This window comes from Balaenoptera borealis, assembly GCF_965194805.1.
Source record: "Balaenoptera borealis genome assembly, chromosome: 19".
Taxonomy (NCBI): Eukaryota; Metazoa; Chordata; class Mammalia; order Artiodactyla; family Balaenopteridae; genus Balaenoptera; species Balaenoptera borealis.
The window spans coordinates 13,220,665-13,248,093 of record NC_138878.1 but is presented as its reverse complement, the minus strand read 5'-3'; the positions used below and the strand labels follow the sequence as shown (position 1 = coordinate 13,248,093).

At 36.6% G+C, this 27,429-nt stretch overlaps 2 protein-coding genes and 1 long non-coding RNA gene across 4 annotated transcripts in view; 2 read left to right on the top strand and 1 right to left on the bottom strand.

Annotated features, from left to right (window-relative positions):
- LOC309617580 overlaps positions 1-27,429 on the bottom strand; it is a 548,498-nt gene that overhangs the window by 103,305 nt on the left and 417,764 nt on the right. The window lies entirely within an intron of this gene.
- Positions 2,353-9,395, top strand: CMTR2 (cap methyltransferase 2). The gene is made up of 2 exons (XM_082369831.1): positions 2,353-2,482; positions 5,823-9,395. Exon 2 carries the CDS (start codon positions 5,842-5,844, stop codon positions 8,140-8,142), a length of 2,301 nt encoding a protein of 766 aa, XP_082225957.1. The 5' UTR covers positions 2,353-2,482; positions 5,823-5,841; the 3' UTR covers positions 8,143-9,395.
- HYDIN (HYDIN axonemal central pair apparatus protein) overlaps positions 2,354-27,429 on the top strand; it is a 441,132-nt gene continuing 416,056 nt past the window's right edge. For both annotated transcript variants that reach the window (XM_082369752.1, XM_082369751.1), the window contains exons 1-2: positions 2,354-2,482; positions 24,031-24,186. The gene's annotated coding sequence lies outside the window, so the exon portion shown is untranslated. The remainder of the gene's footprint in view (positions 2,483-24,030; positions 24,187-27,429) is intronic.

Below are 27,429 nucleotides of genomic sequence, written 5' to 3'. Positions count from 1 at the left end.
TTTCTTCAGATCTTCATTTCCTTGTGAAGGCTTCCATGTCACAAAAAACATTAATAAATTTATATGCCTTTCTTGTTACAGAGCCCCAGCCAAGAACCTAGAAGGGTAGAAGAGAAAGATTTTTTTTTCTCCCCTACAATATAAAAAAAATTACACTGAATGGAAAGGGGCTGGAAACTAAAAATTATAAACTGTAATGATAGAATTTATATGACATTCTAGAACAGACAAAACTAAACTATAGTGTTAGAAAGCAGATTAATGGTTGCTTTTTGGGGGTGGGAGATTGATTGGGAAGGGGCTCGAGGGAACTTTCTGGAATATTTAATAGGCCTTTGACAAAAGTGGTTGAGTAGTACACTTAAGATCTGAACATTTGACTGTATATATTATACCTCGAAAAAGTTGAAAAAGCCAAACAACCTGTGAGTTTGGAAGATCTTGGAAGATCTTTTTCTTACAAACAGCTTTCCATTGGTCGCCCCTCAAACTCTCCAACAATTATATTTTCCGTGTTTCATTTTAGCTAGTAGATGTGTAATTGTATTTCATTTTGGGTTTTGTTTACATTTCCCCCAAAACATGAGGTTAAGCATATTTTCATATGTTTATTGGCCTTTTGGATACCATCTTTTTGAAGTTTTTGTTCTGGTCTTTGCCCATTTTTCCACTGGGACATCTTTTCTCATTTATTTGTAGGAGTTATATACTCTGGATACAAGTCCTTTGTCACATATTCATATGGTAAATACCTTCTCTCACTCTATAGGTTGCCTCTTCACTCTCAGTGCTGTCTTATGATGAATAGACATTCTTAATTTTAATGTAGTTCAATTTATATATTTTTTCTTTATGATTAGTGCTTTTTCCGTCCTGTTATAAACTTTTTGCCTATCTCAAGGTTACGAAGATGTCATCTTATATTTTCTGCTAAACGAGTTATTGTTTGATCCTTAAAATGTAGATTGGCAATCCAAATGAAATCTATTTTTATTATGTGAGGTAAGAGTCCAAATAAAGTTTTTTCCGTATAGATATCCAAATGTCCTAGCACCATTTTTTTGAAAAGACTTTTTTCTCCACTGATGCATATCCTGGAAGACTTGTAAAAAATGTATATATAGACACACACACACACATATATATACATATACATATATAGACATATACACATATACATATATGTGTGTACATATACATATATGTGTATATATATATGACATAAATGGATCAAACTCTACACACAGTTCTATATTCTCCTATTTTCACACAATACTGTTGGCACAGATGGCCTATTAATGGCTGCATAGTATTTCATTATATGGATGTACCATAAAGAATTTAATTTCTTTACAGCAGACATTTAGAGAGTAACCAGGTTTTGTTATTGATGTCATTAAGGTGCTGTAATAAACATTTTGTCCAAAGTGAGTGCCAGTTGTTTGTTTTCTAAAGGTAAATTGCTAGGAGTGGGAATAGCTGGGCTAAGGTGCAAGGCCATTTTAAAGTTTGCCTTCTGTAAGGTAGTACCAATTTTCACTCTCCCTCACAGTATGTAAACCTGTTTCTCCACATTCTCACTAAAAGTAGCCATTAGCGATCTTTTAAGATCTTTGCTAAGTTGAGTGAAAAGAAAACATTTCTAATTATTTTTTTAAAAGTTAAACAGCTTTGTACTATATCCTTATTGGCTATTTTACTGTTTTTGGATGGCCTGTTCAAATCTCCCATTTTTCTTCTGAGGTTATCTTTTCTTATTGGTTTATAAATATATGTATGTTATGATAACAGAGTGTTATTTCGTAGTTTCCCTAGCTTGGCTTTTTAACCTCATGTTCTTCTGAGCACCAGTTTTAAGTCAAGCAATACTAGGAGTTCAATTCTACCCAACAGCAAGGCAAAACCTCTGCCGTCCAGGGCCCAGGTGGGCGAGGCCAGCGTGTGCCGGACAGGTTGGCCCCGCCCCATCCGATGCCTCCACTCTCGAGGGGGCGGGGCCAGAGGACGCTCCGTCTGTGCGCGCAGTTGCCATAGCAGCCATGGGGCGGGAGGCTGGAGCTTCCCAGCTTCTGCACTCGCGGAGAAACGAAACCTAGGGAGCCGAGGTCTCGGCGCTGCGAGAGTCGCCGGCGTGCGTAACGTTGACGTGTGACGGCAGCCGGGCCTTGAGGCGCATGCGCAGAGCGTGTGTCAGGGCTCTCGGGCTGCTGTCTGCCGACTTTCGGCGGCGGCGCGGCCTGGAGGAGTGGTTCTGCTTCGCGTGTCCTACCCAACCAGAGTAAGGAGGGCGGATCCCTGCCTCCTTCCCGGCCTCCCGGCGCGCCATTTCCCTTCCCTGTGTCGGGGGCACAGAGGCCTGAAGGAGCGACGCTCCCGGAAATCATCCCCACGAGCGGAAGTGGAGAATGCCCTCCTCAAGTGAGGAGAGGGAGTGAAGCGCAGCCTCCCTAGACTCTGGGGGCTGAGGTGGGCGTGAGCAAAGGTAATCCAGGCCCTGGTTCCGAGCCCGGGTCCTCCTTCGACTTTCCACTGGGTTAGGCAGGGGCTGGAACTGAAGTTCCTCCGGTTGAGGGACTGGGCCGCTCGAATGGAGCTTGGGACTCACTTCCACCAGAGGAAACTAGGTCTTGGGTGCTCCTCGCCCAAAGTAAAGCGCTGGATACACACTGGGCATTATTTTCACCGTTGCTAGGAGGAGGAGGAGTTGGCGGAAACACTTTTAAAACTCTTTCGTTTAAGTGTTGGTTGGAGGAGTAACAATTGTATATGAATCTTGCGGGTTTTGTGTTAGGCCGGCGAATTTTGCGGGTATTCCCTTCGTGGCTTTGAGCAGGGTGTCTACATGACTTTTTACTCGACTCTGCAAAACAAGAATGGTAACACTGACCCTCGCAGCAGAATTATGATGCCACAAAGCTCTTTGGAGTGCTTAATGAGAGGGACAGAGGAACACATACTGGAAACTTTTCCCTTATATCCTGTAAACCACAAGCATTTTTGTTGTTATGCATTGCGGTGCTGGAGTGACGTTGAATTGCATTGTTAAGACATTCAGAACCTAATCGGAGGAGTGCCTTTTGTGCTAATCTGATATCCCTTCAGTTATTCGATAAATACTTATTGAGTGCTTACTGTGTAATGAGCACTTTTCTAACTTCTTGGGATGATAAGTGAGTAAAGAAAACAAAGATCCCTGCCATGTGGAGCTTAGGTTGTAGTTTTGGGAAGACAATAAACAGTAAACATAAATAAGTAAATTATGTTAGAAGGAAAAGAGTGCCATGGGAAAAAAAAAAATACAGCAAGGTTCTTACCTTTACTTTACCATTGGTAATGCAAGATGCAATTTTAAATTAGGATGTCAGGGTAGGCTTCACAGAGAAAATGACACTTGAGTAAATTCTTGAAGGAGGTATGGGAAGTAACTATGCAGATAATCTGAGGGAAGAGCATTCCAGGCGGAGGAACTAACTCGTGCATAGACTTTCCCCTTGCAGTGTGTCTGAGGTCTTACCTGAACAGCAAGAGAGCCTGTGTGGCTGGAACACAATTAGTAAGAGGGGTAGTACTAGAAAATTAGGTTAGAGACGGAGTGGGGCTGGAGGGCAGACATCTTCAAGGGCCTTGTAAGCTACTGTAAAGACTTTGGCCCTTACTTTGAGATGGGGAGCCACTGCAGCCCAGTTTTGAGCAGAGCAGGGATACAATCTAACTTAGGTCATACAAAGTTACTGTGGTGGGTATGTTTCAGAATAGAATGTAGGAGGCAAGGGTAGAAGCAAAGAGACCAGTGAGAAAGCTATGGGAGTAATCCAGGAGAGAGTTGACAGTGTCTATAATCAGGAGGCTGATAGCTGGAGGTGGGTGAGAAGCAGTTGGATTCTGGGAATTTGATAGTAGGAAACAGTGTTTGGATAATCTGTGGATTATTGACCTGAACATTATTCAATATAATATACAATTTATATATAAATATATAATATATAATTTTGGTCTGTGTTCCACAGGTATAGTTGGGAAGAACAATGGAGTGTTTGAATCAGTTTAGTTGTTTTCCTGTGAAAATAATTACCTTTTAGCTTAAGTAAGATTTCAGAGCTTACCTATAACCATTAATTAGTATGTGAAGTTAATGACTAAAATCAGACTTTTTCCAAAATAGAATGTAGTTGAAATCTGAAAGTTGTAGTTTCCAGTTAGCAAAGTGTGAATTAGGACAGAATAACTTGTTGTAGTAAACTTTCGTTTACTTTTATTTAGGGTTTTAGTGAATGCCTCCTTTTTGCCATCTTTCAGAAGTTTGTCTAAATATAGCTTCTAACAGTTAAAAAAAATCTAAGGTAAGAAAAATATATTAATGGGTAACTGTGACTGTTATCCACAATTTTTGTGCAATGTGTAAATATACGGTGGCAAACAGAAATGGCTAAGAAGATACTTGTTACTTTAAGAAGTTTACAGGCTAGTAGAGTAGACAGACTTGTAAATAATTTAAACAGAATGTAAAAGGATGAAAAAAGTGTGTTAAGAGAAGAGTACAAATGCTAATAGAATACAGTCTTCTGGCTGTTATTGTGTTTATTGTATTGCTCGCTCACCTTTATCTCCCATTTTAATCTTCAGACTGGTGTAGAATGTATTGAATATGCTAAGTAAATGCAGTAGTCATGAACTGAAGCACCTGTTGATTAACATTGTGCCAACAAGTACCATGTAATACTCATTACTCTATCTGCTGGAATTTAGAACTTTTCCAACACTATGCCATTAAGCCTTGCTTCTTTCTCTTGTACCCCTATCCCTTTCCATTGGACAGATGTTTTTGGTTTCTTGGGCAGTGTTAGAACACAGAATGTAGGGTTACTGTTTGTAATTTGTATATTCATTAAGGATATTTCTTCAGTTTAAAATTATTCTATCAAGGTGTATTAAGTTTTTATGACAAAAAAATATTATTTTATAATACAAGCATGGAGCTGTCTGACCAACCATATAAAGCAGGAATCTGTAGTTTAGAGACATGCCAGGGTGAACTATAGGTCAGTTTCAACACTGATCAGGAGGCTAACCTGTCAGGTACACCACAGTTGACAAGCAATATGGTGATGAGTGTTTGCTGGTAGCCTGTAAAGGCGATTTGGTACCACCAAGGTGTGTGATTTAGCAAGAGAGTGAGATCTGGACAGAGGACATATTTGGCAATCTTCGTAGGTGAGTAAGTGGGTGGTGGCAGAGAGGTCTGGTAACAGGACCAGTGCTGGGTTCAGGTGCAGGAACCTCTCCTGGAAGGAAGTGAGATTTGGAGGGAGCTAAAAAAAGCTAAAAGTCACTTGTTAGAGTTTGATCAAAGGTCATGTTCAGGGATGAATCTTAGTCTAAGTAAGTGTTTGGGGCCCCGTGGGCAGTGTCTCAGTGATGGGTAGAGGAGAACTTTGGAGAGGAGCTAGGTGCGTTACTTTGGTAATAAGAGCTGCCATTCACTGATGAATATTCTTTGGTATATGCTTTTTATATGCTAGCATGTTTTATCCTCATCTAAAAAAATGATACCTCAATTTTTTAAATAAGAAACTGAAATGTAAAGTTATTTGCCCACAGCCACTTACTAAGCTGTAAATGGCAGTGCTGGGATTTGAACCCAGGTCTATCGGATAGCAAAACCTTTATTCTTTATTCCAGATTGCCTCATCATGTAGTGAATTGTGCTGACATTAATCTTCCCATTTTTTGTGGGTTGTCATGATTGTGATCCAGTTTGCTGTGGATGAGATTTCACTCACTAATAAATTTGATTCATTTAATTGTGTGTTTTCTTTTTCTAGATTTTAATTTAATTTGAAAATGAGTAAGTGCAGAAAGCTACCACTGGGTTCAAGTCCTGCGACATTCAGCCCAGATGTTCTTGCTGATATTTTTAAACTCTTTGCCAAGAACTTTTCTTATGGCAAGCCACTTAATAATGAGTGGCAGTTACCAGATTCCAGTGAGATTTTCACCTGTGACCACACGGAATTCAGTGTGTTTCTTGATTTGAAGAACTCCCTAAATGAAGTGAAAAACCTACTGAGTGATAAGAAATTGGATGAGTGGCATGAGCACACGGCTTTCACTAATAAAGCTGGGAAAATAATTTCTCATGTGAGAAAATCTGTGAATGCTGAACTTTGTACTCAAGCATGGTGTAAGTTTCATGAAATTTTGTGTAGCTTTCCACTTATTCCACAGGAAGCTTTTCAGAATGGAAAACTGAATTCTCTACACCTTTGTGAAGCTCCTGGAGCTTTTATAGCTAGTCTCAATCACTACTTAAAATCCCATCGATTCCCCTGTGATTGGAGTTGGGTGGCTAATACTTTGAATCCATACCATGAAGCAAATGACAATCTTAAGATGATTATGGATGACCGACTTATTGCAAATACCTTGCATTGCTGGTACTTTGGTCCAGATAACACCGGCGATATCATGACCCTGAAATATCTGACTGGACTTCAGAATTTCATAAGCAGCATGGCTACCGTTCACTTGATCACTGCAGATGGAAGTTTTGATTGCCAAGGAAACCCAGGTGAACAAGAAGCTTTAGTCTCTTCTTTGCATTACTGTGAAGCTGTCACTGCTCTGTTGACTCTTGGAAGTGGTGGCTCTTTTGTTCTGAAGATGTTTACTTTGTTTGAACATTGTTCCATAAACCTGATGTACTTGCTAAACTGTTCTTTTGACAAAGTCCATGTTTTCAAACCTGCTACCAGCAAGGCAGGAAACTCAGAAGTCTATGTGGTATGTCTCTACTATAAGGGAAGAGAGGCAATCTATCCTCTTTTATCTAAGATGGTGCTGAATTTTGGGCCTGAAATGACCAGGAAAGCTCTCTTTCCCCATCACATGATTCCCGAATCTTTTCTTAAAAGACATGAAGAATGTTGTGTGTTCTTTCATAAATACCAGCTAGAGACTATTTCTGAGAACATTCGTCTGTTTGAGTGCATGGGAGAAGGGGAACAAGCAAAGCTGAATAGTTTAAGGGACTATGCTGTTCAGTATTTCATGCAAAAGTTTCAATTGAAGTCTCTTTCCAGAAATAATTGGCTAGTGAAAAAATCTAATATTGGTTGTAGTACAAATACAAAATGGTTTGGGCAGAGGAACAGATATTTTAAAACCTACAATGAAAGGAAAATGCTGGAAACCCTTTCATGGAAAGATAAGGTGGCCAAAGGGTACTTTAATAGTTGGGCTGAAGAACATGCTGCATATCATCCTGGGCAAAGTTCTCTTTTAGAAGGGACAGCTTCCAATCTTGAGTGTCACTTATGGCAGATTTTACAGGGAAAGAAACTGCCAAGGGTAAACTGTTCTCCTTTCTGTGATGGTGAAATTTTAAAGGCTCTTAATGAAGCAATTGAAAAGTCATTGGGAGGAGCCTTGAATTTGGATTCCAAGTTCAGGCCAAAACAGCAGTATTGTTGTTCTTGTCACATTTTTTCTGAAGAATTGCTATTTTCTGAGTTGTTTAGCCTTACAAAATGCCTTCAGGATGAGCAGGATGTAGAACCCAGCAACCAAGTAAAGTGCCTGCTTGTGGGTTTTCCAGCTCTCCAACATGTCAAAATACATATACCATTGGAAGTTCAACTCTTGGAATCAGCTGAACTCATGACTTTTAGCTGTTCATTGCTTCATGATGGAGACCCAACTTACCAGCAGTTATTTTTGGACTGCCTTCTACATTCATTGCAGCAGCTTCATACAGGAGATATTATGATTTTGCCTGTACTTTCTTGTTTTACAAGATTTATGGCTGGTTTGATCTTTATACTCCACAGCTGTTTTAGATTCATCACGTTTTCTTGTCCCACATCTTCCGAGCCCCTGAAGACTTGTGCAGTCTTGCTTTGTGTTGGTTATCAGGACCTTCCAAACCCAGTTTTCCAGTATCTGCAGAATGTGAATGAATTGTTGAGCGCTTTGGTTAACTCTGATGCACCCCAGCAGGTTTTACAGTTTGTGCCAATGGAGGTGCTCCTTAAGGGCACACTACTTGATTTTTTGTGGGATTTGAATGCTACCATTGCTAAAAGGCATTTGCATTTGATTATTCAAGGAGAGAGAGAAGAAATCATCAGCAGCCTTCAGTTATGAAGTTGAACTTGTCTTTTCTGAGATTTAACTTCACGGCTTCTTGCAGTTTCCGTTGGTATTGCATCCCTTTGCTATTAATTTAAAAACTTTTATTTTGAGGAAAGGCCAACTTTTGCATCATTTAAAGTTTCATTTTTTCTGGAAAACCATCAGCTAGTTCTGATCTGTAGGGTATATACACTCACAGACATAGAGTTTTCTATGTGGTAGAATATATGCAGTGATGATATTCAACCTCAAACATGAGAAGTGTGTATGAGTTTGGGGTGGACACACCCATGCTTGCATATGCAGTTTATGCAGTTGGTCTTATTTATCTGCTTAAGATTTACACCTGTGTGCCTTCATTCAGATTAGATTTTTTTCCAGCTAATTTTCTCTCAGTGGCTAATACTGTTAATGAATTGATAGAGGTCTTTGATGAAAGGAGGTGAGCCACTACTCAGCAACACTAATTTCCTTTAATACTGACCGTGTCAGTTATGGATATGTGGAATTCATCATGCCAGACATCTTGATACATGCCATTCATTGCCTTTAGGCCATCGATCCAGTTTACTTCTGTGGTTCAAATGAAGCTACTGTGCTGTTTTATGAATATTTTACTTAACCACAACCATCCAACTAGAAAGGATATCAAGACAGCTTCGAACCAAAGATCATGTTTAAAAAAATGAAAAATTATTGTGTCTAAAACACTCCTATATGAGTGAAAAGTTTCACTTAGCAATGGTGTGTAATTTTTAACTTCTGGGAAATAATCCGTGAACAAAAAGATTTTTTTAAATTGCAAAGTAATGTTTATGGTCTCATAATGCGGACATGTGAATGTGATGAATGTAGTGAGTACTGAAGAGAAATTTTAACACTTTCAGAATGATGGTATAACCTTAAAAATTTTTAAATTTTCATTAATTCTTTTTTTCAGTATGAAAGTAGCACTTTACCAGAAGATTAACCATGAGATCGTTACTTTATCAATTACTTTTGATTTCTTTTGAATTATATATATTTGTCAGTATAAATGGGCTATTCTGGCCAACTGAATTAAGCAGATCTTTGTTACTTTGAAATTCTGCAAAGTGAAGAAAATGTGTATTGTCACATGTGCATTTTAGACATTTTTGTTAGTTATATGAAAAGTAAATGTATTCTTTGATGTATTTGGTTGATAAGTATTAATCTGAATTTTTTCATGTCCTTTGCTATTTTGAGTTCCATTATAGATTTATGAATAAAGTCATTAGCAGAGAGATTTTGTGTTCATTTTTTTAAAGAGAATCATGGGGGAAGTTAAAAATATAACTTGGAAACACATTTTTTTTAAAGGAAGGTTTGAATGGGAGTTAATGTTCCTTCATTTCCTCTGATTTGTATTCATTAAAATTTAGTCCTTAATATTGCAATATTTATGGAAGCTCTGCTTCAGGAAAGAAATTGAATACTTAAGGGAGGGAGGAAGAGAATAGATTTATGCCTTGGTTGATTTGGTCCAGTACAATGACTCAGTTTGTTTTTACTTATTTTAACTATTTGATTAGAATGAAGTTGAAAGCCTAGGTCCAGGTTCTGGTACTAACACTTTCTTTTAAGCCCCTCAAATAAGTATTGAATGCTTAGTTGTTTTTAACATTAACCTGTGTTGGAATATGTAACATACCTGGCATATGTTAGAGTGTATTTTGGTTTTTAATCCAGTGTTTGGGATCAGTTGCCGTTCATCTGGTTTATTGGATTCAGATTTGCTCTAGAGGTGAGATACAACTTGAGGAAGGTTCATATTGAACCGGATGTAGCTGACAGGTACCAATGATTTATAAGAATTTCTCTTTAAGAAAAAGGGAAGGAAAAATGCTGTCTGAAAAATGAATAAAAAAATAGAGGAGGACCATAAGATGAGCGATGATTTGTATAGTTTATCAAGTTAGTTACTGTTCTTAAAAAAATTCTTTTTAGTTGATCTTGAGATTTTTAATTTAATTGTGATGCTCTTTATTTATTTATTTATTTATGGCTGTGTTGGGTCTTCGTTCCTTTGTGCGGGCTTTCTCTAGTTGTGGCGAGGGAGGGGCTACTCTTTGTTGCGTTGTGCGGGCTTCTCATTGCAGTGGCCTCTCTTGTTGCAAAGCACAGGCTCTAGGTGCGTGGGCTTCAGTAGTTGTGGCACGTGGGCTCAGTAGTTGTGGCCCATGGGCTCTAGAGCACGGGCTCAGTAGTTGTGGTGCACGGGCTTAGTTGCTCCACGGTATGTGGGATCTTCCTGGACCAGGGATCAAACCCGTGTCCCCTGCATTGGCAGGCGGATTCTTAACCACTGCACCACCAGGGAAGTCCCAATTGTGATGCTTTTTGAAAGGAATTTTTAACAGCCAGAAAATCTAAACGTCACAAAGGTGTTTCCTAACAAACTTAGAGTAAGAGGTCTTATACATTTACTTTCTTCAGTATTGATTTTTGTTCTCCCTAAGAGGAAAGTCAGTTTTGTATTTTAGTGAGGGCTTTTATGTATTATCCTAATGTCACATAAATATTTAAATGTGTTAAAAGTATCTTTTCGGAATAAATTTAAAATCCAAATTTGTCGACTTTCTCTATCTTTACAGTAATCTTGTTTAAAAAGATTTGCATTAAAAGTTTCTACTCCAAAGATCTTGGAGTGTAACGAAAGAAGGAAGATATTAGGATAGTTGGAAAAAACATGTTTATTATGCTTTTGTTATTTTACTAATCTTTGATGAGAATACTCGGTCTTTTAAATATTTAAACCTTATCTTTTATTTCCAGATGAGATCATTAATTGAATAGTTTTAACGTTAGTTACGGTACTGTGCTATGTGGTATGGGTATATGAAATCAGTTAATACCTCACATTTTTAGAAATGAAAATGTTGATTATAAACCCAATCAAAATCTTATTTTCCATGTTTAAATACTTAATACTTTTCATTGATTTTTTTAAAAGGGCAACATATTTCGTTTAGTGTATTTTTGCTTTTGAAGGTGAAAGTAAGAAAAAGGAGATTTTTAGTTTTGTTTCAGTTTTTTAAATTGTTTCAAGCAGTAAATGATTATTACTTTTTATAAAACCAGTACCTCCTTACAAAGATTTTAACCAAAGCATGAGAGGTTTTCTGTTAATTTTTATGTTCTAAAAAAATAAAATCTTTTACTAATTACACTGGTACACTTAGGTCTTAAATTTCCTTTGTAATCTGTTTAATACAATTTGAACAAAACTTAGACTTAATATAGATATCATCCTTTATTAAAACGATGAAAAATTATTATACTTAGATGGTACAGATAGGCAAGGCCTGGCTGAAAATTTGTTTACAACATAGTTACTATTGAAAAGAGAGACTCAATTATTTGATAATAGGCCTCCCCACCTTTTTTTTTTTTAAAGTTAGATTAAAACTTATTTCTGGATGATCTTAGTAGAACTAACTATAATTCAATATTTCCTAATAAATTTCTGTTTGGATGGTAAATGTTTTTCCGGTTGGCCTAATGGCCAAGTAGCAAAAAACTAAAAACTTGATACTACATATAGTCACTTATAATATGTTGGTATGTTTTAGAGCATGTAATTAAAACAATAACCCTCAATAAATTTATAATAAGTTATTGTTTATTGTTTTGTGCTTCCAATCAATGCATTCTTTTTTTTAAAAATAAATTTATTTATCAATGCATTCTTTATATAAAATAGTTTATATAAAATTTTTGAATAAGAAGGGATTCCCCTGCCCTCCCCCATTCTGTTATTTGTTTTTTCTTAGTTTTGGTCAATACAGACAATGAAGGTAATTTATCTTTGGATAAGTACAAGTTTATACTGGAATGTTTTGGGAAGAGGTGAAGCTGCTTTATAGCCACAGATATGGAAGATGCCAACTGTTCTTTACTAGTGAAAATATTTAGAAATTATCTGTCACTGAGCATAGGTTTGCATTTAATTTTGCTCAATTGAAAATTTTATTTAAAAGTGTAATCTGCTTATGTTCACATATAGGTTGAGTACTCATTTACAAATTGTACCCATAATAGTGTTTTTCTAATTTTCTCAAGATCTTGACCGTTGTGTCTTTACAGAGTGTCTTAGTAGATTAACCAGGTGTAATCATTCTATGTTCGTTTATACCAAGTGCAGGAGTATCAGTTTAGTCTGTTACCAGGGATTTAATAATATTTAATATTGCAGCCACATTGTTGATTTGTGGCTTAAATTTGTTATGATATAGTTAAGGAACACATTTGTAGAGATCGTTCTTTTTCTCTTTGTACAGTATGCTAAAAAGATACTTTTATTTTGAAAAGTCTACATATCTTTGTGGATAAACCTATTTTGTTTACATGTATATCTACATCTTTTTCCTCTTTAAGGATTTAGGATTTAAGATTGTGTACATCAACACCAAATTAATTTACTGGGCAAGACAGATGTGCTTTTACTGTCTAGACTTTTGGGAGTTCTATTCTATTTCCAGTGAACTCCAGGACTGAAAATTTAGTTTTTATACTAGACTAGCTGAGAAAATTCAAAACAAGCACAGACATCCTAATGAATTTCTTTTTTTTTTTGTTAGAGTAAACATCATTCCTGCAACTATCCTGTAACTCTAGTAATGTTAATCTCGTCCTGGAGCTATTTTTATTGCACTTACTGCTTGGGTCATTCAGTTTGAAAATTTTTAATTGATTTTTCTGCTCTCTGGAACATTTTATTTTATTTGCAATATTATGTATTTTTTACTGAGGTATATTTGATGCACAATATTATATAATTTTCAGGTGTACAACATAGTTCAGAATTTTTAAAGATTATATTCCATTTGAGCATTACTTACATTGTTCTTTCTTTTTTTTCTCCATTCTCTCATTTTCTTGCCAGAATTATAAACTCAAGGGCAAGGCACTATGACATATACTTATTTTGTATCTCATATTGTCAATATAGGTGTCTACAAAATACTATTTGATTTTGTGTTTTTATTATAGAAAACTTTCAAACATATACAACATTAAAATTAGATAACAGCCCCCCATGTACCCTCACCCAGTTACCATAACTATCCACATTTTTCTGAACTAATTTTATCCTCCACTTTTTTTTCTTGGAGTATTTTGAAGCAAATTCATGAAATATCTCTAACAGATATCACACCTAACAAAATTAATGTCACCCAATACTTAGTCTGTGTTTAATTTTTCCAGATTGTCTCAAAAATGGCTTTTTACAGTTGATTCAAATAAGGATCCAAATAAGGCTCACACATTGCATTTACTTAATATGTCTCCAAAGTCTCTCCATCTATTGAGTCCCTCTCCCAACATTTTCTTTTCCATGCTAATTTAACTGTCCTGTAATTTTCCACATTCTGGATTTGGCTGATTATTTTATCTTCTAACTTGTATGTATGCCACACATTGTCTATAAAATGGTAGTTAGATCTAGAGAATTGATTGCTTTTGGCAAGGATACTTCATAAGTGGTGTTGTGTACTTCCTTTTCTATCATGCCACGAAGCACAAAATGGCTGGTTGCCCCCTCTCAGTGACATTAGGGTTAGTCAGAGATTCAGATATCAATTTTATTTTTACACTAAGTTTTCTATCAACCTTTCACTTAATAGCATTAGCTTCTATTGAATATTGATTTTTAGCTCAGAGGTTGCAAATTAGTGGTTTTCTGACCATATTTCTTCTGTACTAATTGGACTTTATAATATGTTCTTGAGTTCATCAACTATTTGTTTCTTTCTGAAGCAGTTTGTTCAGAAAAAGCTGGAGAAATGCTTAATTTTTTAAAAATTTAATTTTTTAATTGAGGTATAGTTGATTTACAATATTTTATTAGTTTCAGGTATACAACATAGTGATTCAAAATTTTTATAGTTTATACTGCATTTGTAGTTATTATAAAATATTGGCTATATTCCCTGTGCTGTACAATATGTCCTTGTAGCTTATTTATTTTATACATAGTAGTCTGTACCTCTTAATCCCCTACCCCTATTTTCCCCTCCCCCCTTTCCTTTCCCCACTGGTAACCACTAGTTTGTTCTCTATATCTGTCACTCAGTTTGTTTTTTATTATATTCACTAGTTTAATTTTAGAGTCCACATATAAATGATAACATACAGTATTTGTCTTTCTCTGTCTGACTTATTTCACTAAGCATAATATTCTCTAGGTTCATCCATGTTGCTGCAAATGGCAAAATTTCATTCGTTTTTATGGCTGAGTAATATTCCATTGTATATGTATACCACATCTTCTTTATCCACTCATATTGATGGGCACTTAGGTTGCTTCCATATCTTGGCTATTGTAAATAATGCTGCTATGGACTTTGGGGTGCATGCATATTTTTGAATCAGTGTTTTTGTGTTTTGTTTTCTTTAGATAAATACCTAGGAATTGATGGATCATATGATAGTTCTATATTTAGTTTTTGAGAACCCTCCATACTGTTTTTCATAGTGGCTACACCAATTTACATTCCCACCAACAACATACAATGGTTCTCTTTTCTCCACGTCCTTGCCAACATTTGTTACATGTGGTCGTTTTGATGATAGCCATTCTGACAGATGTGAGGTACCTGAGATCTCGTTGTGGTTTTGATTTGCATTTCTCTGATGATTAGCCATGTTGAGCATCTTTCCATGTGCCTGCTGGCCATCTGTATGTCTTTGGAAAAATGCCTGTTCAGATCTTCTGCCCATTTTAAAATTAGGTTGGCTGTTTTTTTTTTGGTATCAAGTTACATATTTCAGATATTAATCCCTTATCGGTCATATCATTTTGTTGTTTTTTATTTTGTTGATGGTTTCCTTTGCTGTGTAAAAGCTTTTAAGTTTAATTAGGTCCCATTTGTTTGCTTTTGTTTCCTTTGCAGTAGGAGACAGATCCAAAAATATATATTGCTACAGTTTATATCAGAGAGTGTTCTGCCTATATTTTCTTCTAGGAGTTTTATGGTTTCTGGTCTTATAAATGCTTAATTTTAAAAAACACTTTGTCAGTTTTCAAATAAGTAAGTTGGTGTCTTAGCAACCTCCAGGGGTGACAAATAAAAATTTTTTTTGCAGTTGTTTTTTTAGACTATCTTTAGGACCTCATGGATGGTTATATATTTGATGTATCTTAATCAATTACAATTATTGTTCTCACTTGATGCTTGAATTATCCTATTTGGGATGGGTGTGTGGGAGAGAGACTCCGAGTTGATACTATGCCATTTTTTACATAATTCAAACAGTCTTTGATACTTTCTGGCACAACATGTGCCAGTTTCATCTTTTATATTTTCTGCCCAGACCTGATGTCATCCTGACCTTAGTGGGAATGTCTGCAGTGCTGTGGTTCTCAAGATTTTTGGTGTCAAGACCCTTTTACGCTCTTAAAAATTATTGAGGAATCCAAAGAACTTTAATTTATGGGGGTTTATCTGTTGATATTTTCCATATCAGAAATTAAAACTGAGAAAAATTTTGTTTGTTAATTCAAAAATAATGATAAAACTGTTATATGTCAATGTAAATATTTTTTATGAAAAATAACTTTCAAAACAAGATTTAGTGAGAAGCATGGCATTGTTTACATTTTTGCAAATCTTTTTTTTTTTTTTTTGTCTTTATAATAGAAGATGGCTAGATTCTCATATCTGTTCTTACATTCAGTCTGTTGTGACACACTGTTTTGGTTGAAGTACTTAAAATCTGGCCTCACATGGCTATGTGATTGAGAAATGGAGGAGTATTTAAGAACCTCTTTATGTAATTATGGATATTCTTTGATGCTGTTCTAGAATGTGACAGGTAATAGTTTCTTAAAAGTTGGTTGCAATGAAGAATCTTAAACTATATTAATAACATTTTATACTCTGTTATACACTAACATCCACTGGTCTGTCTTGCACTTTGAGAGGGTCACTTACCCACATGTGGTTTTGTAACACCATGAATTTGTCATTTGGAAAATATCAGTTCATTGAATTTTGTACCTCTTGCAAATGTTCACACATTTGATTATATGGTATCAAAAATAAATCACATTTTTAAACATCCCCACTAATCTCATCAGGGAAATCTAAGTACTGAGAAGCTGTCACGCTCACGGTGGTGGACAAAATTTTTCTAAAATTCTGATTTTCACTTGAGTGCTTAAATTTTATCATGGCAGCAAATATTGTCAGTTGTTTTCCTTGAAGTGACAGCTCACTTTATCAATTTTTGAGAAAATATCTGTCAAAAATACTCAAGTCTGAATAACTATAGTTTGTCTGCTGGTTGTTCTTTAATGTGAAAATGGTGTTCCATGAAAAATGCACCACTTCGGTTTACAGCTCAGTCACACACATGCTTCCTGGAGACAGCCATCCTACTTGGATATGCAGCAGAAGTGCTTCATGTGTAGTTCCCATTTCTTCACCTAGAGTATTAAAGATGTACTCAAGGGTTGAGACAATAAAATTCCTCATGTTTACTACTTCCTCAAAGGTATTCTTAGGTAAAAATGGCTTCCCCTCCCCCCACTATCATATGTGTGATGAAGAAGGGCTACTAGTATAGTTTGTTGCCACTACCATGATTTGTGCTAAGACACCAGCAATTTTGCCCACTGCTTTTGCATAACATTCACTAGTAACATAATGAAAAGGGGAAATAATGTCTTGGTTGGGTCCACATACCACACTTTGAGAACTGGAGCTCTGGTGTTTCCCCATTATATCAGCTGCTGAGTTTTTAAAAGTTTATTTCATTATTTTTATTTATATTAATGAGGTGTTCCTATTTTTGAGGCTTTTAAAAACATAAATGAGTGTTCATTTTTCCATTTTTTTAAATCTGTGAAGATAAGCGTATTTTTCTCTTTAGCTCTATTAATATGATTATTTGTATTAATGGATTTCCTAATATTGAACTCCTCTTACATTTCTGAAATAAGCACTGCTTGATCTTGATGGATTATTGGATTCTGTTTGCTAATAGTAGTTCAATATTTGCATTAATATTTATAAGTGAAATTGGTCTATAGTTTTATTGAGCAGTATTTATCTGGTTTTGGAATCAATTTTATATTTGCTTTATAAAAATAATTTGGATGTTTTCATTTTTTCCCCTATGTGCTGAGGGAGTGTAAATAGCATTTGCATCATCTGATCTTTAAGCTTTGGTAGACTGCTTTGTGAAACGAGCTGAGCCTGGTGTGTTTTTGGCAGGGGAACTCATTTATGATTTTCTTTATTTCTTTTTACAAAATTCATTTGTTTAGAGCTTTTGTTTCTATTCGTGTCAGTTTTGGTATATTTACCTAGAGTGTTACTTATTTCATCTAAATTTTATTAAAAATTTTTTTTCCATAAAATTGTACAGGGTAGTCTCATGATTTAAAAAAATTTTCTGTTTTGCGTTAGTTTCTTTTGTGTGTTTGTACTTTCTTTTAAAAATCAGGTTAACTATTTCTATTTTGTTGATGAATTTTCAAAGAACCAGCTTTTTTGGTTTACTTATTGTTTCTTCTGTTTCTAACTCATCAATTTCTGCTTTATTTTTTTAAAATTGACATATAACATTGTATTAGTTTCAGGTGTACAACATAATGGTTCAGTATATGTATATATTGCAAAATGATCACCATGATAAGACTGGTTAACATTCATCAACATACATAAGTTACAAATTTTCTATTTCTTATGATGAGAACTTTGAAGATCTACTCTCCCAGCAACTCAAGTATACAATAGAGTATTTTTAACTACAGACAGTTGACTCTTGACCAACATGGGTTTGAACTGTGCAGGTTCACTTACATGTGGATTTCTTTAACTAAATGTGTATTATATACATATACACTATACTGTCCGTAGTTGGTTGAATCCATGGATAAGGAAGGCTGAATATAAAGTTATACTTGAATATTTGACTGCATGGAGCATTGGTGCCCCTAATCCCTGACTTGTTCAAGGGTCAACTGTATATGTATTAACCTCCACCTCTGCCTACCACCAACCTGTACTCTGTATCCATGATCTCACTTTTTAAATTTTAATTTTTTATATTCTATGTGTAAGTAAGATCATATGGTATCTGTCTTTCTCTGTCTGACTTATTTCAATTAGCACAATGCTGTCAAGGTTCATCCACGTTGTCACAAATGGCAGGATTTCCTTCCTTTTTTATGGGTGAATAATATTGCATAATGCATACTGCATTTTCTTTTTCTTTCTTTTTTTTTACAGTTGAAATTTATTTGATGTATAATATCATGTTAGTTTCAGGTGTACTATGTAATGACTTTACATTTGCATACAGTATGAAATGATCACCACAATAAGTCTAGTCTTGTAACTATCTGTCCATATGCAAAGTTATCACAATATTATTGACCATATTCCTTATGCTGTATATTACATCCTCATGACTTATTTATTGTATAACTGGTGGTTTATACTTTTTAATCCCCTATACCTATTTCACCCCTACTTCTATTTCTGGCAACCACCTGTTTGTTCTCTGTATCTATGAGTCTGTTTTCATTTTGTTTTGTTATTTTAGATTGCACATAGAAGTGAGATCATGAGGTATTTGTTTTTCTCTGACTTACTTCACTTAGCTTATTTAATACCCTCTAGATCCATCCGTGTTGTCTCAAATGGCAAGATTTTTTTTATGGCTTAGTAATATTCCATTGTATATATACCACATATTCTTTATCCATTCATCTGTTGATGGGCACTTAGCTTGCTTCCATATCTTGGCTATTCTAAATAATGCTGCAATGAACATTGGAGTGCATACATATATCTTTTTGAAATAGTGTTTCTGTTTTCTTCGGGTATATACCCTGAAGGGAAATTGCTGGATCATATGGCAGTTCTATTTTTAATTTTTTGAGGAAACTCCATAGTGTTTTCCATAGTGGCTGCACCAATTTACAATCTCACCAACAGTGCATGAGGGTTCCCTTATCTCCACATCCTTTCCAACACTTGTTTTTTGTTGTCTTTTTGATAATAACCATTCTGATAGGTGGGAGGTGATATCTCCCTGTGGTTTTATGATCATCTATTGAGATGATCATATGATTTTTTATCCATTTTGTGAGTGTGTTGTATCACATTGATCGATTTGCAGATGTTGAACCATCTTTGCATCCCTGGAATAAATCCTACTTGATCATGGTGTATGATCACTTTTAATGTATTATTGAATTTGGTTTATTGAGGTTTTGCATCTATGATTATCAGGGATATTGGCCTATAATTTTCTTTTCTTGTGGCATCCTTGTCTGGTTTGGTATCAGGGTAATGTTGGCCTCTAAAATGAGTTTGGAAGTGTTTCTATTCTATTTTTTTGGAAGAGTTTGAGGACTGGTATTATTTCTTCTTTAAATGTTTGGTAAAAATCACTAGTGAAGCCGTTTGGTCCTGGACTTTTGTTTATTAGAATGTTTTTGATTACTCATTCAATTTCCTTACTAGTAATCTGTCTGTTCAGATTTTCTATTTTTTTTTTTAATTTATTTATATTTATTTTTGACTGTGTTGGGTCTTTGTTTCTGTGCGAGGGCTTTCTCCAGCTGTGGCGAGCGGGGGCCACTCCTCATCGCGGTGCGCGGGCCTCTCACTGTCGCGGCCTCTCCCGTTGCGGAGCACAGGCTCCAGATGCGCAGGCTCAGTAGTTGTGGCTCACGGGCTTAGTTGCCCCGCGGCATGTGGGATCCTCCCAGACCAGGGCTCGAACCCGTGTCCCCTGCATTGGCAGGCAGATTCTTAACCACTGCGCCGCCAGGGAAGCCCCAGATTTTCTATTTTTGTCATTCAGTCTTGGTAGTGTTTTTAGGAATTTGCCTATTTCTTCTACATTGTTTAATTTGTTGGTATACAATTGTTTATAGTAGTCTCTTATAATCCTTTGTATTTCTGTGATATCAGTTGTAACGTTTCCTCTTTTATTTCTGATTTTATTTATTTGAGTCCTCTCTTTTTTTATCTTGATGAGTCTAGCTAAAGGTTTATCAATTTTATCTTTTCAAAAACCAGCTCTTGATTTCATTGATCTTTTCTATTGTGTTTTTAGTCTCTATTTCATTTATTTCCACTATGATCTTTGTTATTCCCTTCCTTCTACTAACTTTGGGCTTCATTTCTTCCTCTTTTTCTAGTTGCTTGAGGTATAAAGTTAGATTATTTATTTGAGATTTTCTTATTTCTTGAGGTAGGCATTTATTGCTATGAACTTCCCTCTTAGAACTGCTTTTGTGGCATCCCTTATGTTTTGGTGTGTTGCATTTCCATTTTTATTTGCCTTAAGGTATATTTTGATTCCTCTTTTAATTTCTTTTTTAACTCACTGGTTGTTCAGTAGCATGTTGTTTAATCTCTCCATATTTGTGAATTTTCTAGTTTTCTTCTTATAATTGATTTCTAGTTGCATACCATTGTGGTTGGAGAAGATGCTTGATATGATTTCTGTTTTCTTAAATTTATTAATACTTGTTTTGTGGCTAACATATAATCTATCCTGGAGAATGTTGCATGTGCACTTGAGAAGAATGTGTATTCTGTTGTTTTTGCATGGAATGTTCTAGATATATTTGATAAGTCCTTCTCGTATAACGTGTTATTAAAGGTCAGTGTTTCCTTTTGATTTTCTGTCTGAATGATCTATCCATTAATGAAAATGGAGTATTAGAGTCCCCTATTATTCTTGTATTTCTATCTATTTCTCCCTTTATGTCTGTTAATATTTGCTTTATATATTTAGGTGCTCTTTTGTTGAGTGTGTAAATATCTCTCATTCTTTTCTGAGGGACAACTTAGTCTGGTAAAGTTTTCTTGGTTGGCAGGTTTTTTTTTTTTTTCTTTTGGAAGTTTGAATATATAATCACATCACATTCTCTCTTGGACTGCAAGGTTTCTGCTGAGATATTCAGTGATAGTCTTGTGGGAGTTCTCTTGTAAGTGCCAAGCTTCATTTCTCTTGCTACTTACAAGATTTGATCTTTTTTTAATATTATTTTTATTTTTTGCAGTTTTATTATAATGTGTTTTGGAGAAGATCTCTTTGGGTTGAATTTGTTTGGGGACCTCTGAGCTTCATGATCTTGATGTCTAAATCTCTCCCCAGATATGGGAAATTTTTATTCATTATTTGTTTAAATAAGCTTTTTGCCCCTATCTCCCTCTCTTCTCATTCTGGGGCTTCCATAATGCATAGATGATGATGATGGTGGTGATTTTGGTGCCCCTTAACTCCCTTAGGGTTTCTTCATTCCCTTTCATTATATTTTCTTTCTACTCTTCTGACTGGATCATTTAAAATAATCTGTCTTCAACCTCACTGATTATTTTTTTCTTTCACTTGATCGAGTCTGCTGTTGAAGCTCTTTATTGAATTCTTTAGAACAATTATTTTGAATTCTTTTTTGGGTAATCTGTGGATCTCTATTTCTTTGGGGTCCATTACTGGAAGTTTACTGTGTTGCTTTGGTGGTGTCATGTTTCCCTGATTCTCCATAATCCCTGTAGCCTTGTGTAGGCATCTGCACATTTGAAGGATCAGTCACCTCTTCCAAACTTTATGGACTGACTTTGGTAAGGAAAGACCTTCACCTTTGGGTGGTGGCATGCTGGAGCATTTTGTGATTCTAAGTCTAGTGATGTGGGGCACCAAGTGTGAGGGTGTGTTGTGGTTCCGGGTCCAGGAGTACATGGTGTCTTGTTAGCTCAGGCGGCTGGGATCTATGACATTGACAATTGCATGATCCTTGGAAAGAGCTGCAGGGGTCCACAGTGGCTGCAAGGGCTCCTGGTCCTCAGTGGTGCCTCTAGGTCCAGTGGCTAGGGACCAGGGCACGTGGTAGTGGTGGTTGGAGTCAGGGTATACACATACTTGGTTGCGGGGGCAGCTGCAGGTGCCTGCATGGTGGCAGGGGCTGGCTGCAGACACCTGTGTGGCGGCAAAGGCCAGAGCCAGCAGCAGGGGCCAGAGCCAACTGCTGTGGCTGCATGAACAGCTGTGGAGGCCCTGGCTGTTGGTATGTACTCGTTTGACTAAAGGGGCAAGCCTTAGGTGAGTGCAAGGCAGCAGAGGCTAGTGATAGGAGCTGGGGCAGGCAGCATACAGGCACACACTTGCAGGGGCTTGCTTCAGGCCCATGTAGCAGTACAGGCCAGTGACAAGAGTCAGGGCCATCTCTGGGTCCACAAGCTGCTGAGGGGGCCTTGGCTGTCTCTGTGCACTCTTGTGGCTGCAATAACTGGCCATGGGTGCATGCACAGCAATGGGTGCATGCACAGCAATGGGGATCAGTTTTGGGGGCCTAGGCTGCAGAGACTGACTGGTAGCCAGTGTGGATCCTGGGCTTTGGTGGGGAGGGACTTGTGCAGATGGTGTCTTTGAACATGAAAACCTGTGAGGTGAAAATCTCAGCAGCAAAATCTTCAGGGGGCCCACAGTGAGTATGCTTACTGTTGGTTTCCTCAGCAGCAAAAGCTGTTAGGATCCACTGCGAGCAGTCTGCTGGGATCTGCAATGAAATCTTCAGTGATAAAAGCTGGGGAGGCGGTCTACAGTGTCTGCAAGGGCTATTGTGGTTCTCAGCAGTGAAGACTTCTGTGGTCCTCTGCAGAGCTGGCTGCTGGGAACCACATTTGCTCATGCTTCAGGACTGATACTGGTAGCTCCTGCCCTTCTCTGTTCCTAGCCAGCTCTAGGTGTCTCAGCCTTGCTGGTCTCTGGGCAGGGTAAAACTGAAGTGGGTTCTTTGTGCAGTGCTCCAAAAGGCTGGGGAAGCTGGTTGCTCACCCCACTTTCCTTTCACTGATGAGGGAAACTTCAGGCTGAGGAGTTTCCTCTTAGCATTGAGCAGTGCCAGCCTGGGGGATGGGATGACACAGACAAAATGAAACTATTCTTCCTACCCTTTTTTTGTGGTTATTTTCAGTTTTTTGGCTCCATTGTGTTGCTGAAGCTTCTTAAGTGGACTCCTGAGCTCTCCCAGAGCTATTTTCATTCATGGATAGGTGTCTAATTGTTATTCTTTGTGTGTGTGGGGTCTCCTACTCCACCATCTTGATGATGTCACTCTTGTCCAGTCCTTTAAAAATGTCACACTATTGTCTTTTAGGTGCATGGTTTCTAACAAGGTGGCTGTTATAATTGTTACATTATTTCTCTTTAGTAATGTGTCTTTTTTTCCCCTTTGCCTTCAAGATTTTCTCTTTGTTTTGTGTTTTCAGAGGTTGAATTTGATATGTCTCTATCTTGCTTGGGTATTTATCTTGGTTGGTGGTTTAGATCTGTGGTTTGATATATGCCATTAATTTTGGAAATTCTTAGCCATTATCCCTTCAACTATTTACTCTTTCGCAGTCTCTGTCTTATTTTCCTTCTGGAATTCTAATTGCACATCTATTAGATCATTTGTTGTTGTCTTACAGTTCCTGGATGCTATATTCTGTTTTTATTTTTAAATATTTTTTTCCTTGTTGTTCAGTTTGTATATTTATCAAGTTCACTGATTCTTCCCTTAGCTTTGTTAAGTCTACTAATGAACTTCTCAATAACAGTCTTGATCTCTATTACTGTGTTTTTTTTTCCTAGCCTCTCCATTTTTTTTTTTTTTTCTTATAGTTTCTCTCTCTCTGCTGAAATTCCTCATTTGACAATGAGTGTTGTCTAATTTTTCCACTGGAGCCTTTGACATATTTTTCATAGTTATTTTAAATTCCCTATCTGATAGCACCAATTTCTGTGTCACATATGAGTTTGGTTCTGTTGATTGTTTTGTCTCTTGGCATTGTGGGTTCTTTCTCTTGCTTTTTTTGTATACCACATTACTGGTAATTTTTTTTTTTTTTTTTTTTTTTATAGGGGAGGTAGAGAAGAAGGATCTGGGCAGGGCTCCATGCCCTTCCTGCAGCAGCTGCTCTTCCACTCCCCTAAGCCTGTACCATGAGGAGTGCTTTCTCAGGACTCTTGCCATCATTTTTTGTGAGTATCCATTGGAATCTGCAGAGAGAGAGGCCGGTGAGTGGTGTGAAGTCCCCTTTATCTGCAGCCTTTAGAGCTCCATACTCTGTCACCAGCCAGTACTCAGCCTTCACCAATTTCTTAACAATTCTAGGTGAATTCTTCTTACCAGTGTTCAAGTGCCCCAAGTAGACAAGTGCTTGCATTTCATGTCTCCCTGTAGGCATTTGTCTCTCAGATTTGGGGCTAGTTGGCATTTCTTCAACTTCAGCTCTGTGATGGATCCAGGAAAAGTCATTAACTAGCAGTTTGTTCAACTTTTTTTTTCTCTTATAAGGCCTTTTCCAGCTCTCAATAGCCAAGCAGAAACCCAAAACCCAAAACCCGATCCTTCTTTTTACCCCCCAATATCTCTACTGGTAAGATGACTCTTTGTCCTGATTTACACCAGTATAATTATTAATAGCATCCCCCTTACATTCAAGAGTTTCTTCATTTGGATGATAAATTGTATGATCAGCCTGTCCTTGAAAATATTACATAATGAGGTTTCACTAGGAACATATGTTAAGTTTGGATGGATTTATTTTGGATAAAAATCAAATATTGAAGGTCATTTTGGTAATATTCAAAAGGACATGGGGAGAAAAGGTGTAAATGAAAGACATCAACCAAATCCAATATGTAGACTTTGTTTGGATCCTGTTTCAATCCAAAACAATTTTTTTTTCAACAGTCAGGGACATTTGAACATGGGCTTATGTATTAGAAGATATTAAAAAATTATTGTTATTTGGTTAAGTATTACAATGATATTATAGTTATGTTTTTTAAAAATCTTATTTGTTATAGATAAATTCTGATGTATTTGGAGGTGAAATGGTATGATAGTGGGAATTTATTTTAAAATGCTCGAAAACAAAAATAAAGGTGAAGGGCGAGAGAAATGTGATAGAGAAAAATGAGAATGACAAAATATTGATAATTGCTGAAGCTAGGTGATAGGTAATTATTTTATTATCTCATCTTTATTGTATTTCTTGGTCAATTTCCATAATAAAAACTTTTAAAAAGAGAGACAAGAATATAATCAGGAATTTATTTCTTTAAAAAAAAAAAGGTAATTATCCTAAAATTTAAAGTGGTAAAGGTGAATTTTTCTTGTGGCAGATCAGAGGTCAGGCAGCCCTGCCTAAAATTTCATTTGAAAACTTCTTGTGCTTCAGTGATTATTTAGCAAACCAGATAATCTGTGATCCGACAGGTACAGGGAGAAAAACAAGAGGTGAGATGCCATGGTTTCAATGTAGTTCAGTCCTGTAGACCCACACTGGACCAGGAGGAGGGAATGAACCTTGCAGTTGTCTTATTAATCCTGGTTCAATTCAGTGTCTATTTTGTGCAACCTTATCTTAAGGATACGCTCTGCTATTCTTCCCTTTATCCAGGTTCTCACTGTCCCTCCATTCTCTCCTGTTTTCATAATTTGGAGAGACAAATGCCTTCAGAAGTGGGTAGCAAGGTTATAAACTCTGAGGGGCCAAGGACTGTTCACTGTTTTGAACTGTGAATGGTATACCTAGTACCATTACTGGCACATGAAAGACATTAAATAAATATTGGATGAAGAAATGAATGAATAAATTCACATTTGCTGCTTGCCACATGGAAGGGACCTACTAAATATTGTATTTGTTGAATTGAATTGTGAGTGACGGAACTGACAAGAGAATTTTAGAGTTTTATGTGCATTTAGTGCTGGACCTCTTCAAGTGTTCAAAAGATGTCCAGATGAACAGAATTAGCCAACGTGATGCCTGTGAACAGGCAGGGGAAATCAAATGAAGTGCAGCGTTCATTTAAAATGAAAAGAACAATATGCAGTTGCATATAGGCCACCTTTCTTTCAAATATACTCATGGAAATGATTAGGAGAGGACAGTGATTCTCTCCTCCCCTCTGAAAGTCCTTAGCTATAGTTCTGCCAAGAAATTAGGAGATTGTAATATCCTGTCCACAAAAAGTTGTTATGACAGGTACCCTTAAATAAACAGGTGTAATTAATCATGGTGCTGTTTGTTTTGATGAGCATGCAAGAGTGACAAGTTAATAATAAATCTCCAGCTCATACAGGGGAGGTGGCTATAAGGAGATGCTGTGGTTTAATTTACATCTTTGGAAGGCACTGAAGATTTAATAATCTCCCTGTCTCATATATCAAACTAATACCCCTGAGGTAGAAAGCAAAACATTTTTAACTATTAATCTGAGCAGCAATAAAGTCTTGTCTCAGATCACAAATAAATTGAGTTTCTGGTGGTCTCAGTGGACCCCTAGTATGTGTGATTTATTCAGATTCCAAAGCCACTCAGGACCCCTGGGAACCTTGGCTTCAAAACCATGCAAGCTGGGAACACCATGGGAATTGCCAATCCAATCAGAAGGTCTAGACCGAGGGCAGTGACTGATTTTACCTTAGATCTACCCAATAATTTATTTCACTTTCTATGTCGACTACAAATAGATTATGGAATACAAGTGTATGTGAATTTGAGATTCAGTTCTAAACAATTGCTTTTAGTTTTTGCTTTGGTTTAGTTCTGTTTATGTTAATACTTGTTCTTAAAAGATCAAAAGCTGTTTTGAAGTTTTTACTAAGTGTAGGATTTTAACCTGGCTCGAGAAACTGGGATACAGAAAGGGGAAAAATCCTTCATGGCACGATGAGCCACTTGTGAAACCTAAACTGTTTTCAGACTTCCAGCTCTTTGTTTCTTAAGGAGCTAAGCTATGGGGTGTATTGAATTTATTAATTTGGAAAACTGTCTCCTTATTGATACTAGTAGAGAAGATATCATCTTCCTTGTTTAAAGAATGGACCATAATGGTCTCAGAGAAAGAGGAAGGTAGAATTATGTGCATTTGCTGTATGCACAAGTGTATTCATTGCTCTAATTTGCTATGAAATAATTTTTATAATGGAATTAGATGATAAAGTATGATTTCTGTTCATCTTTTTACTAATACTGCTTATAATTTCAACTGAATCATTGCGATGTTTAATGTACTGTTATAGGAAGTAGAACATAAAAATATCCAATTCCCCTCATCCTTCTACCTTCCTTCAGCCCTGTGGCTCACAGCTGTAAATTAAGGTTGCATTTTGTCGTGTGTTCCAAGGGCACGCTGACTGGCATAGAATGAGATTCAGGCTTCAACTAGCATATCCATTCGACTTAGCAATTAGGAAAACACATAATATCACCCCAGATATACTTCGGCTACTTCTGCCTGCCTCGC

Bases quoted from the DNA above. Each gene is read 5' to 3' on its own strand.
- CMTR2 (XM_082369831.1), top strand. From the start codon at position 5,842: ATGAGTAAGTGCAGAAAGCTACCACTGGGTTCAAGTCCTGCGACATTC.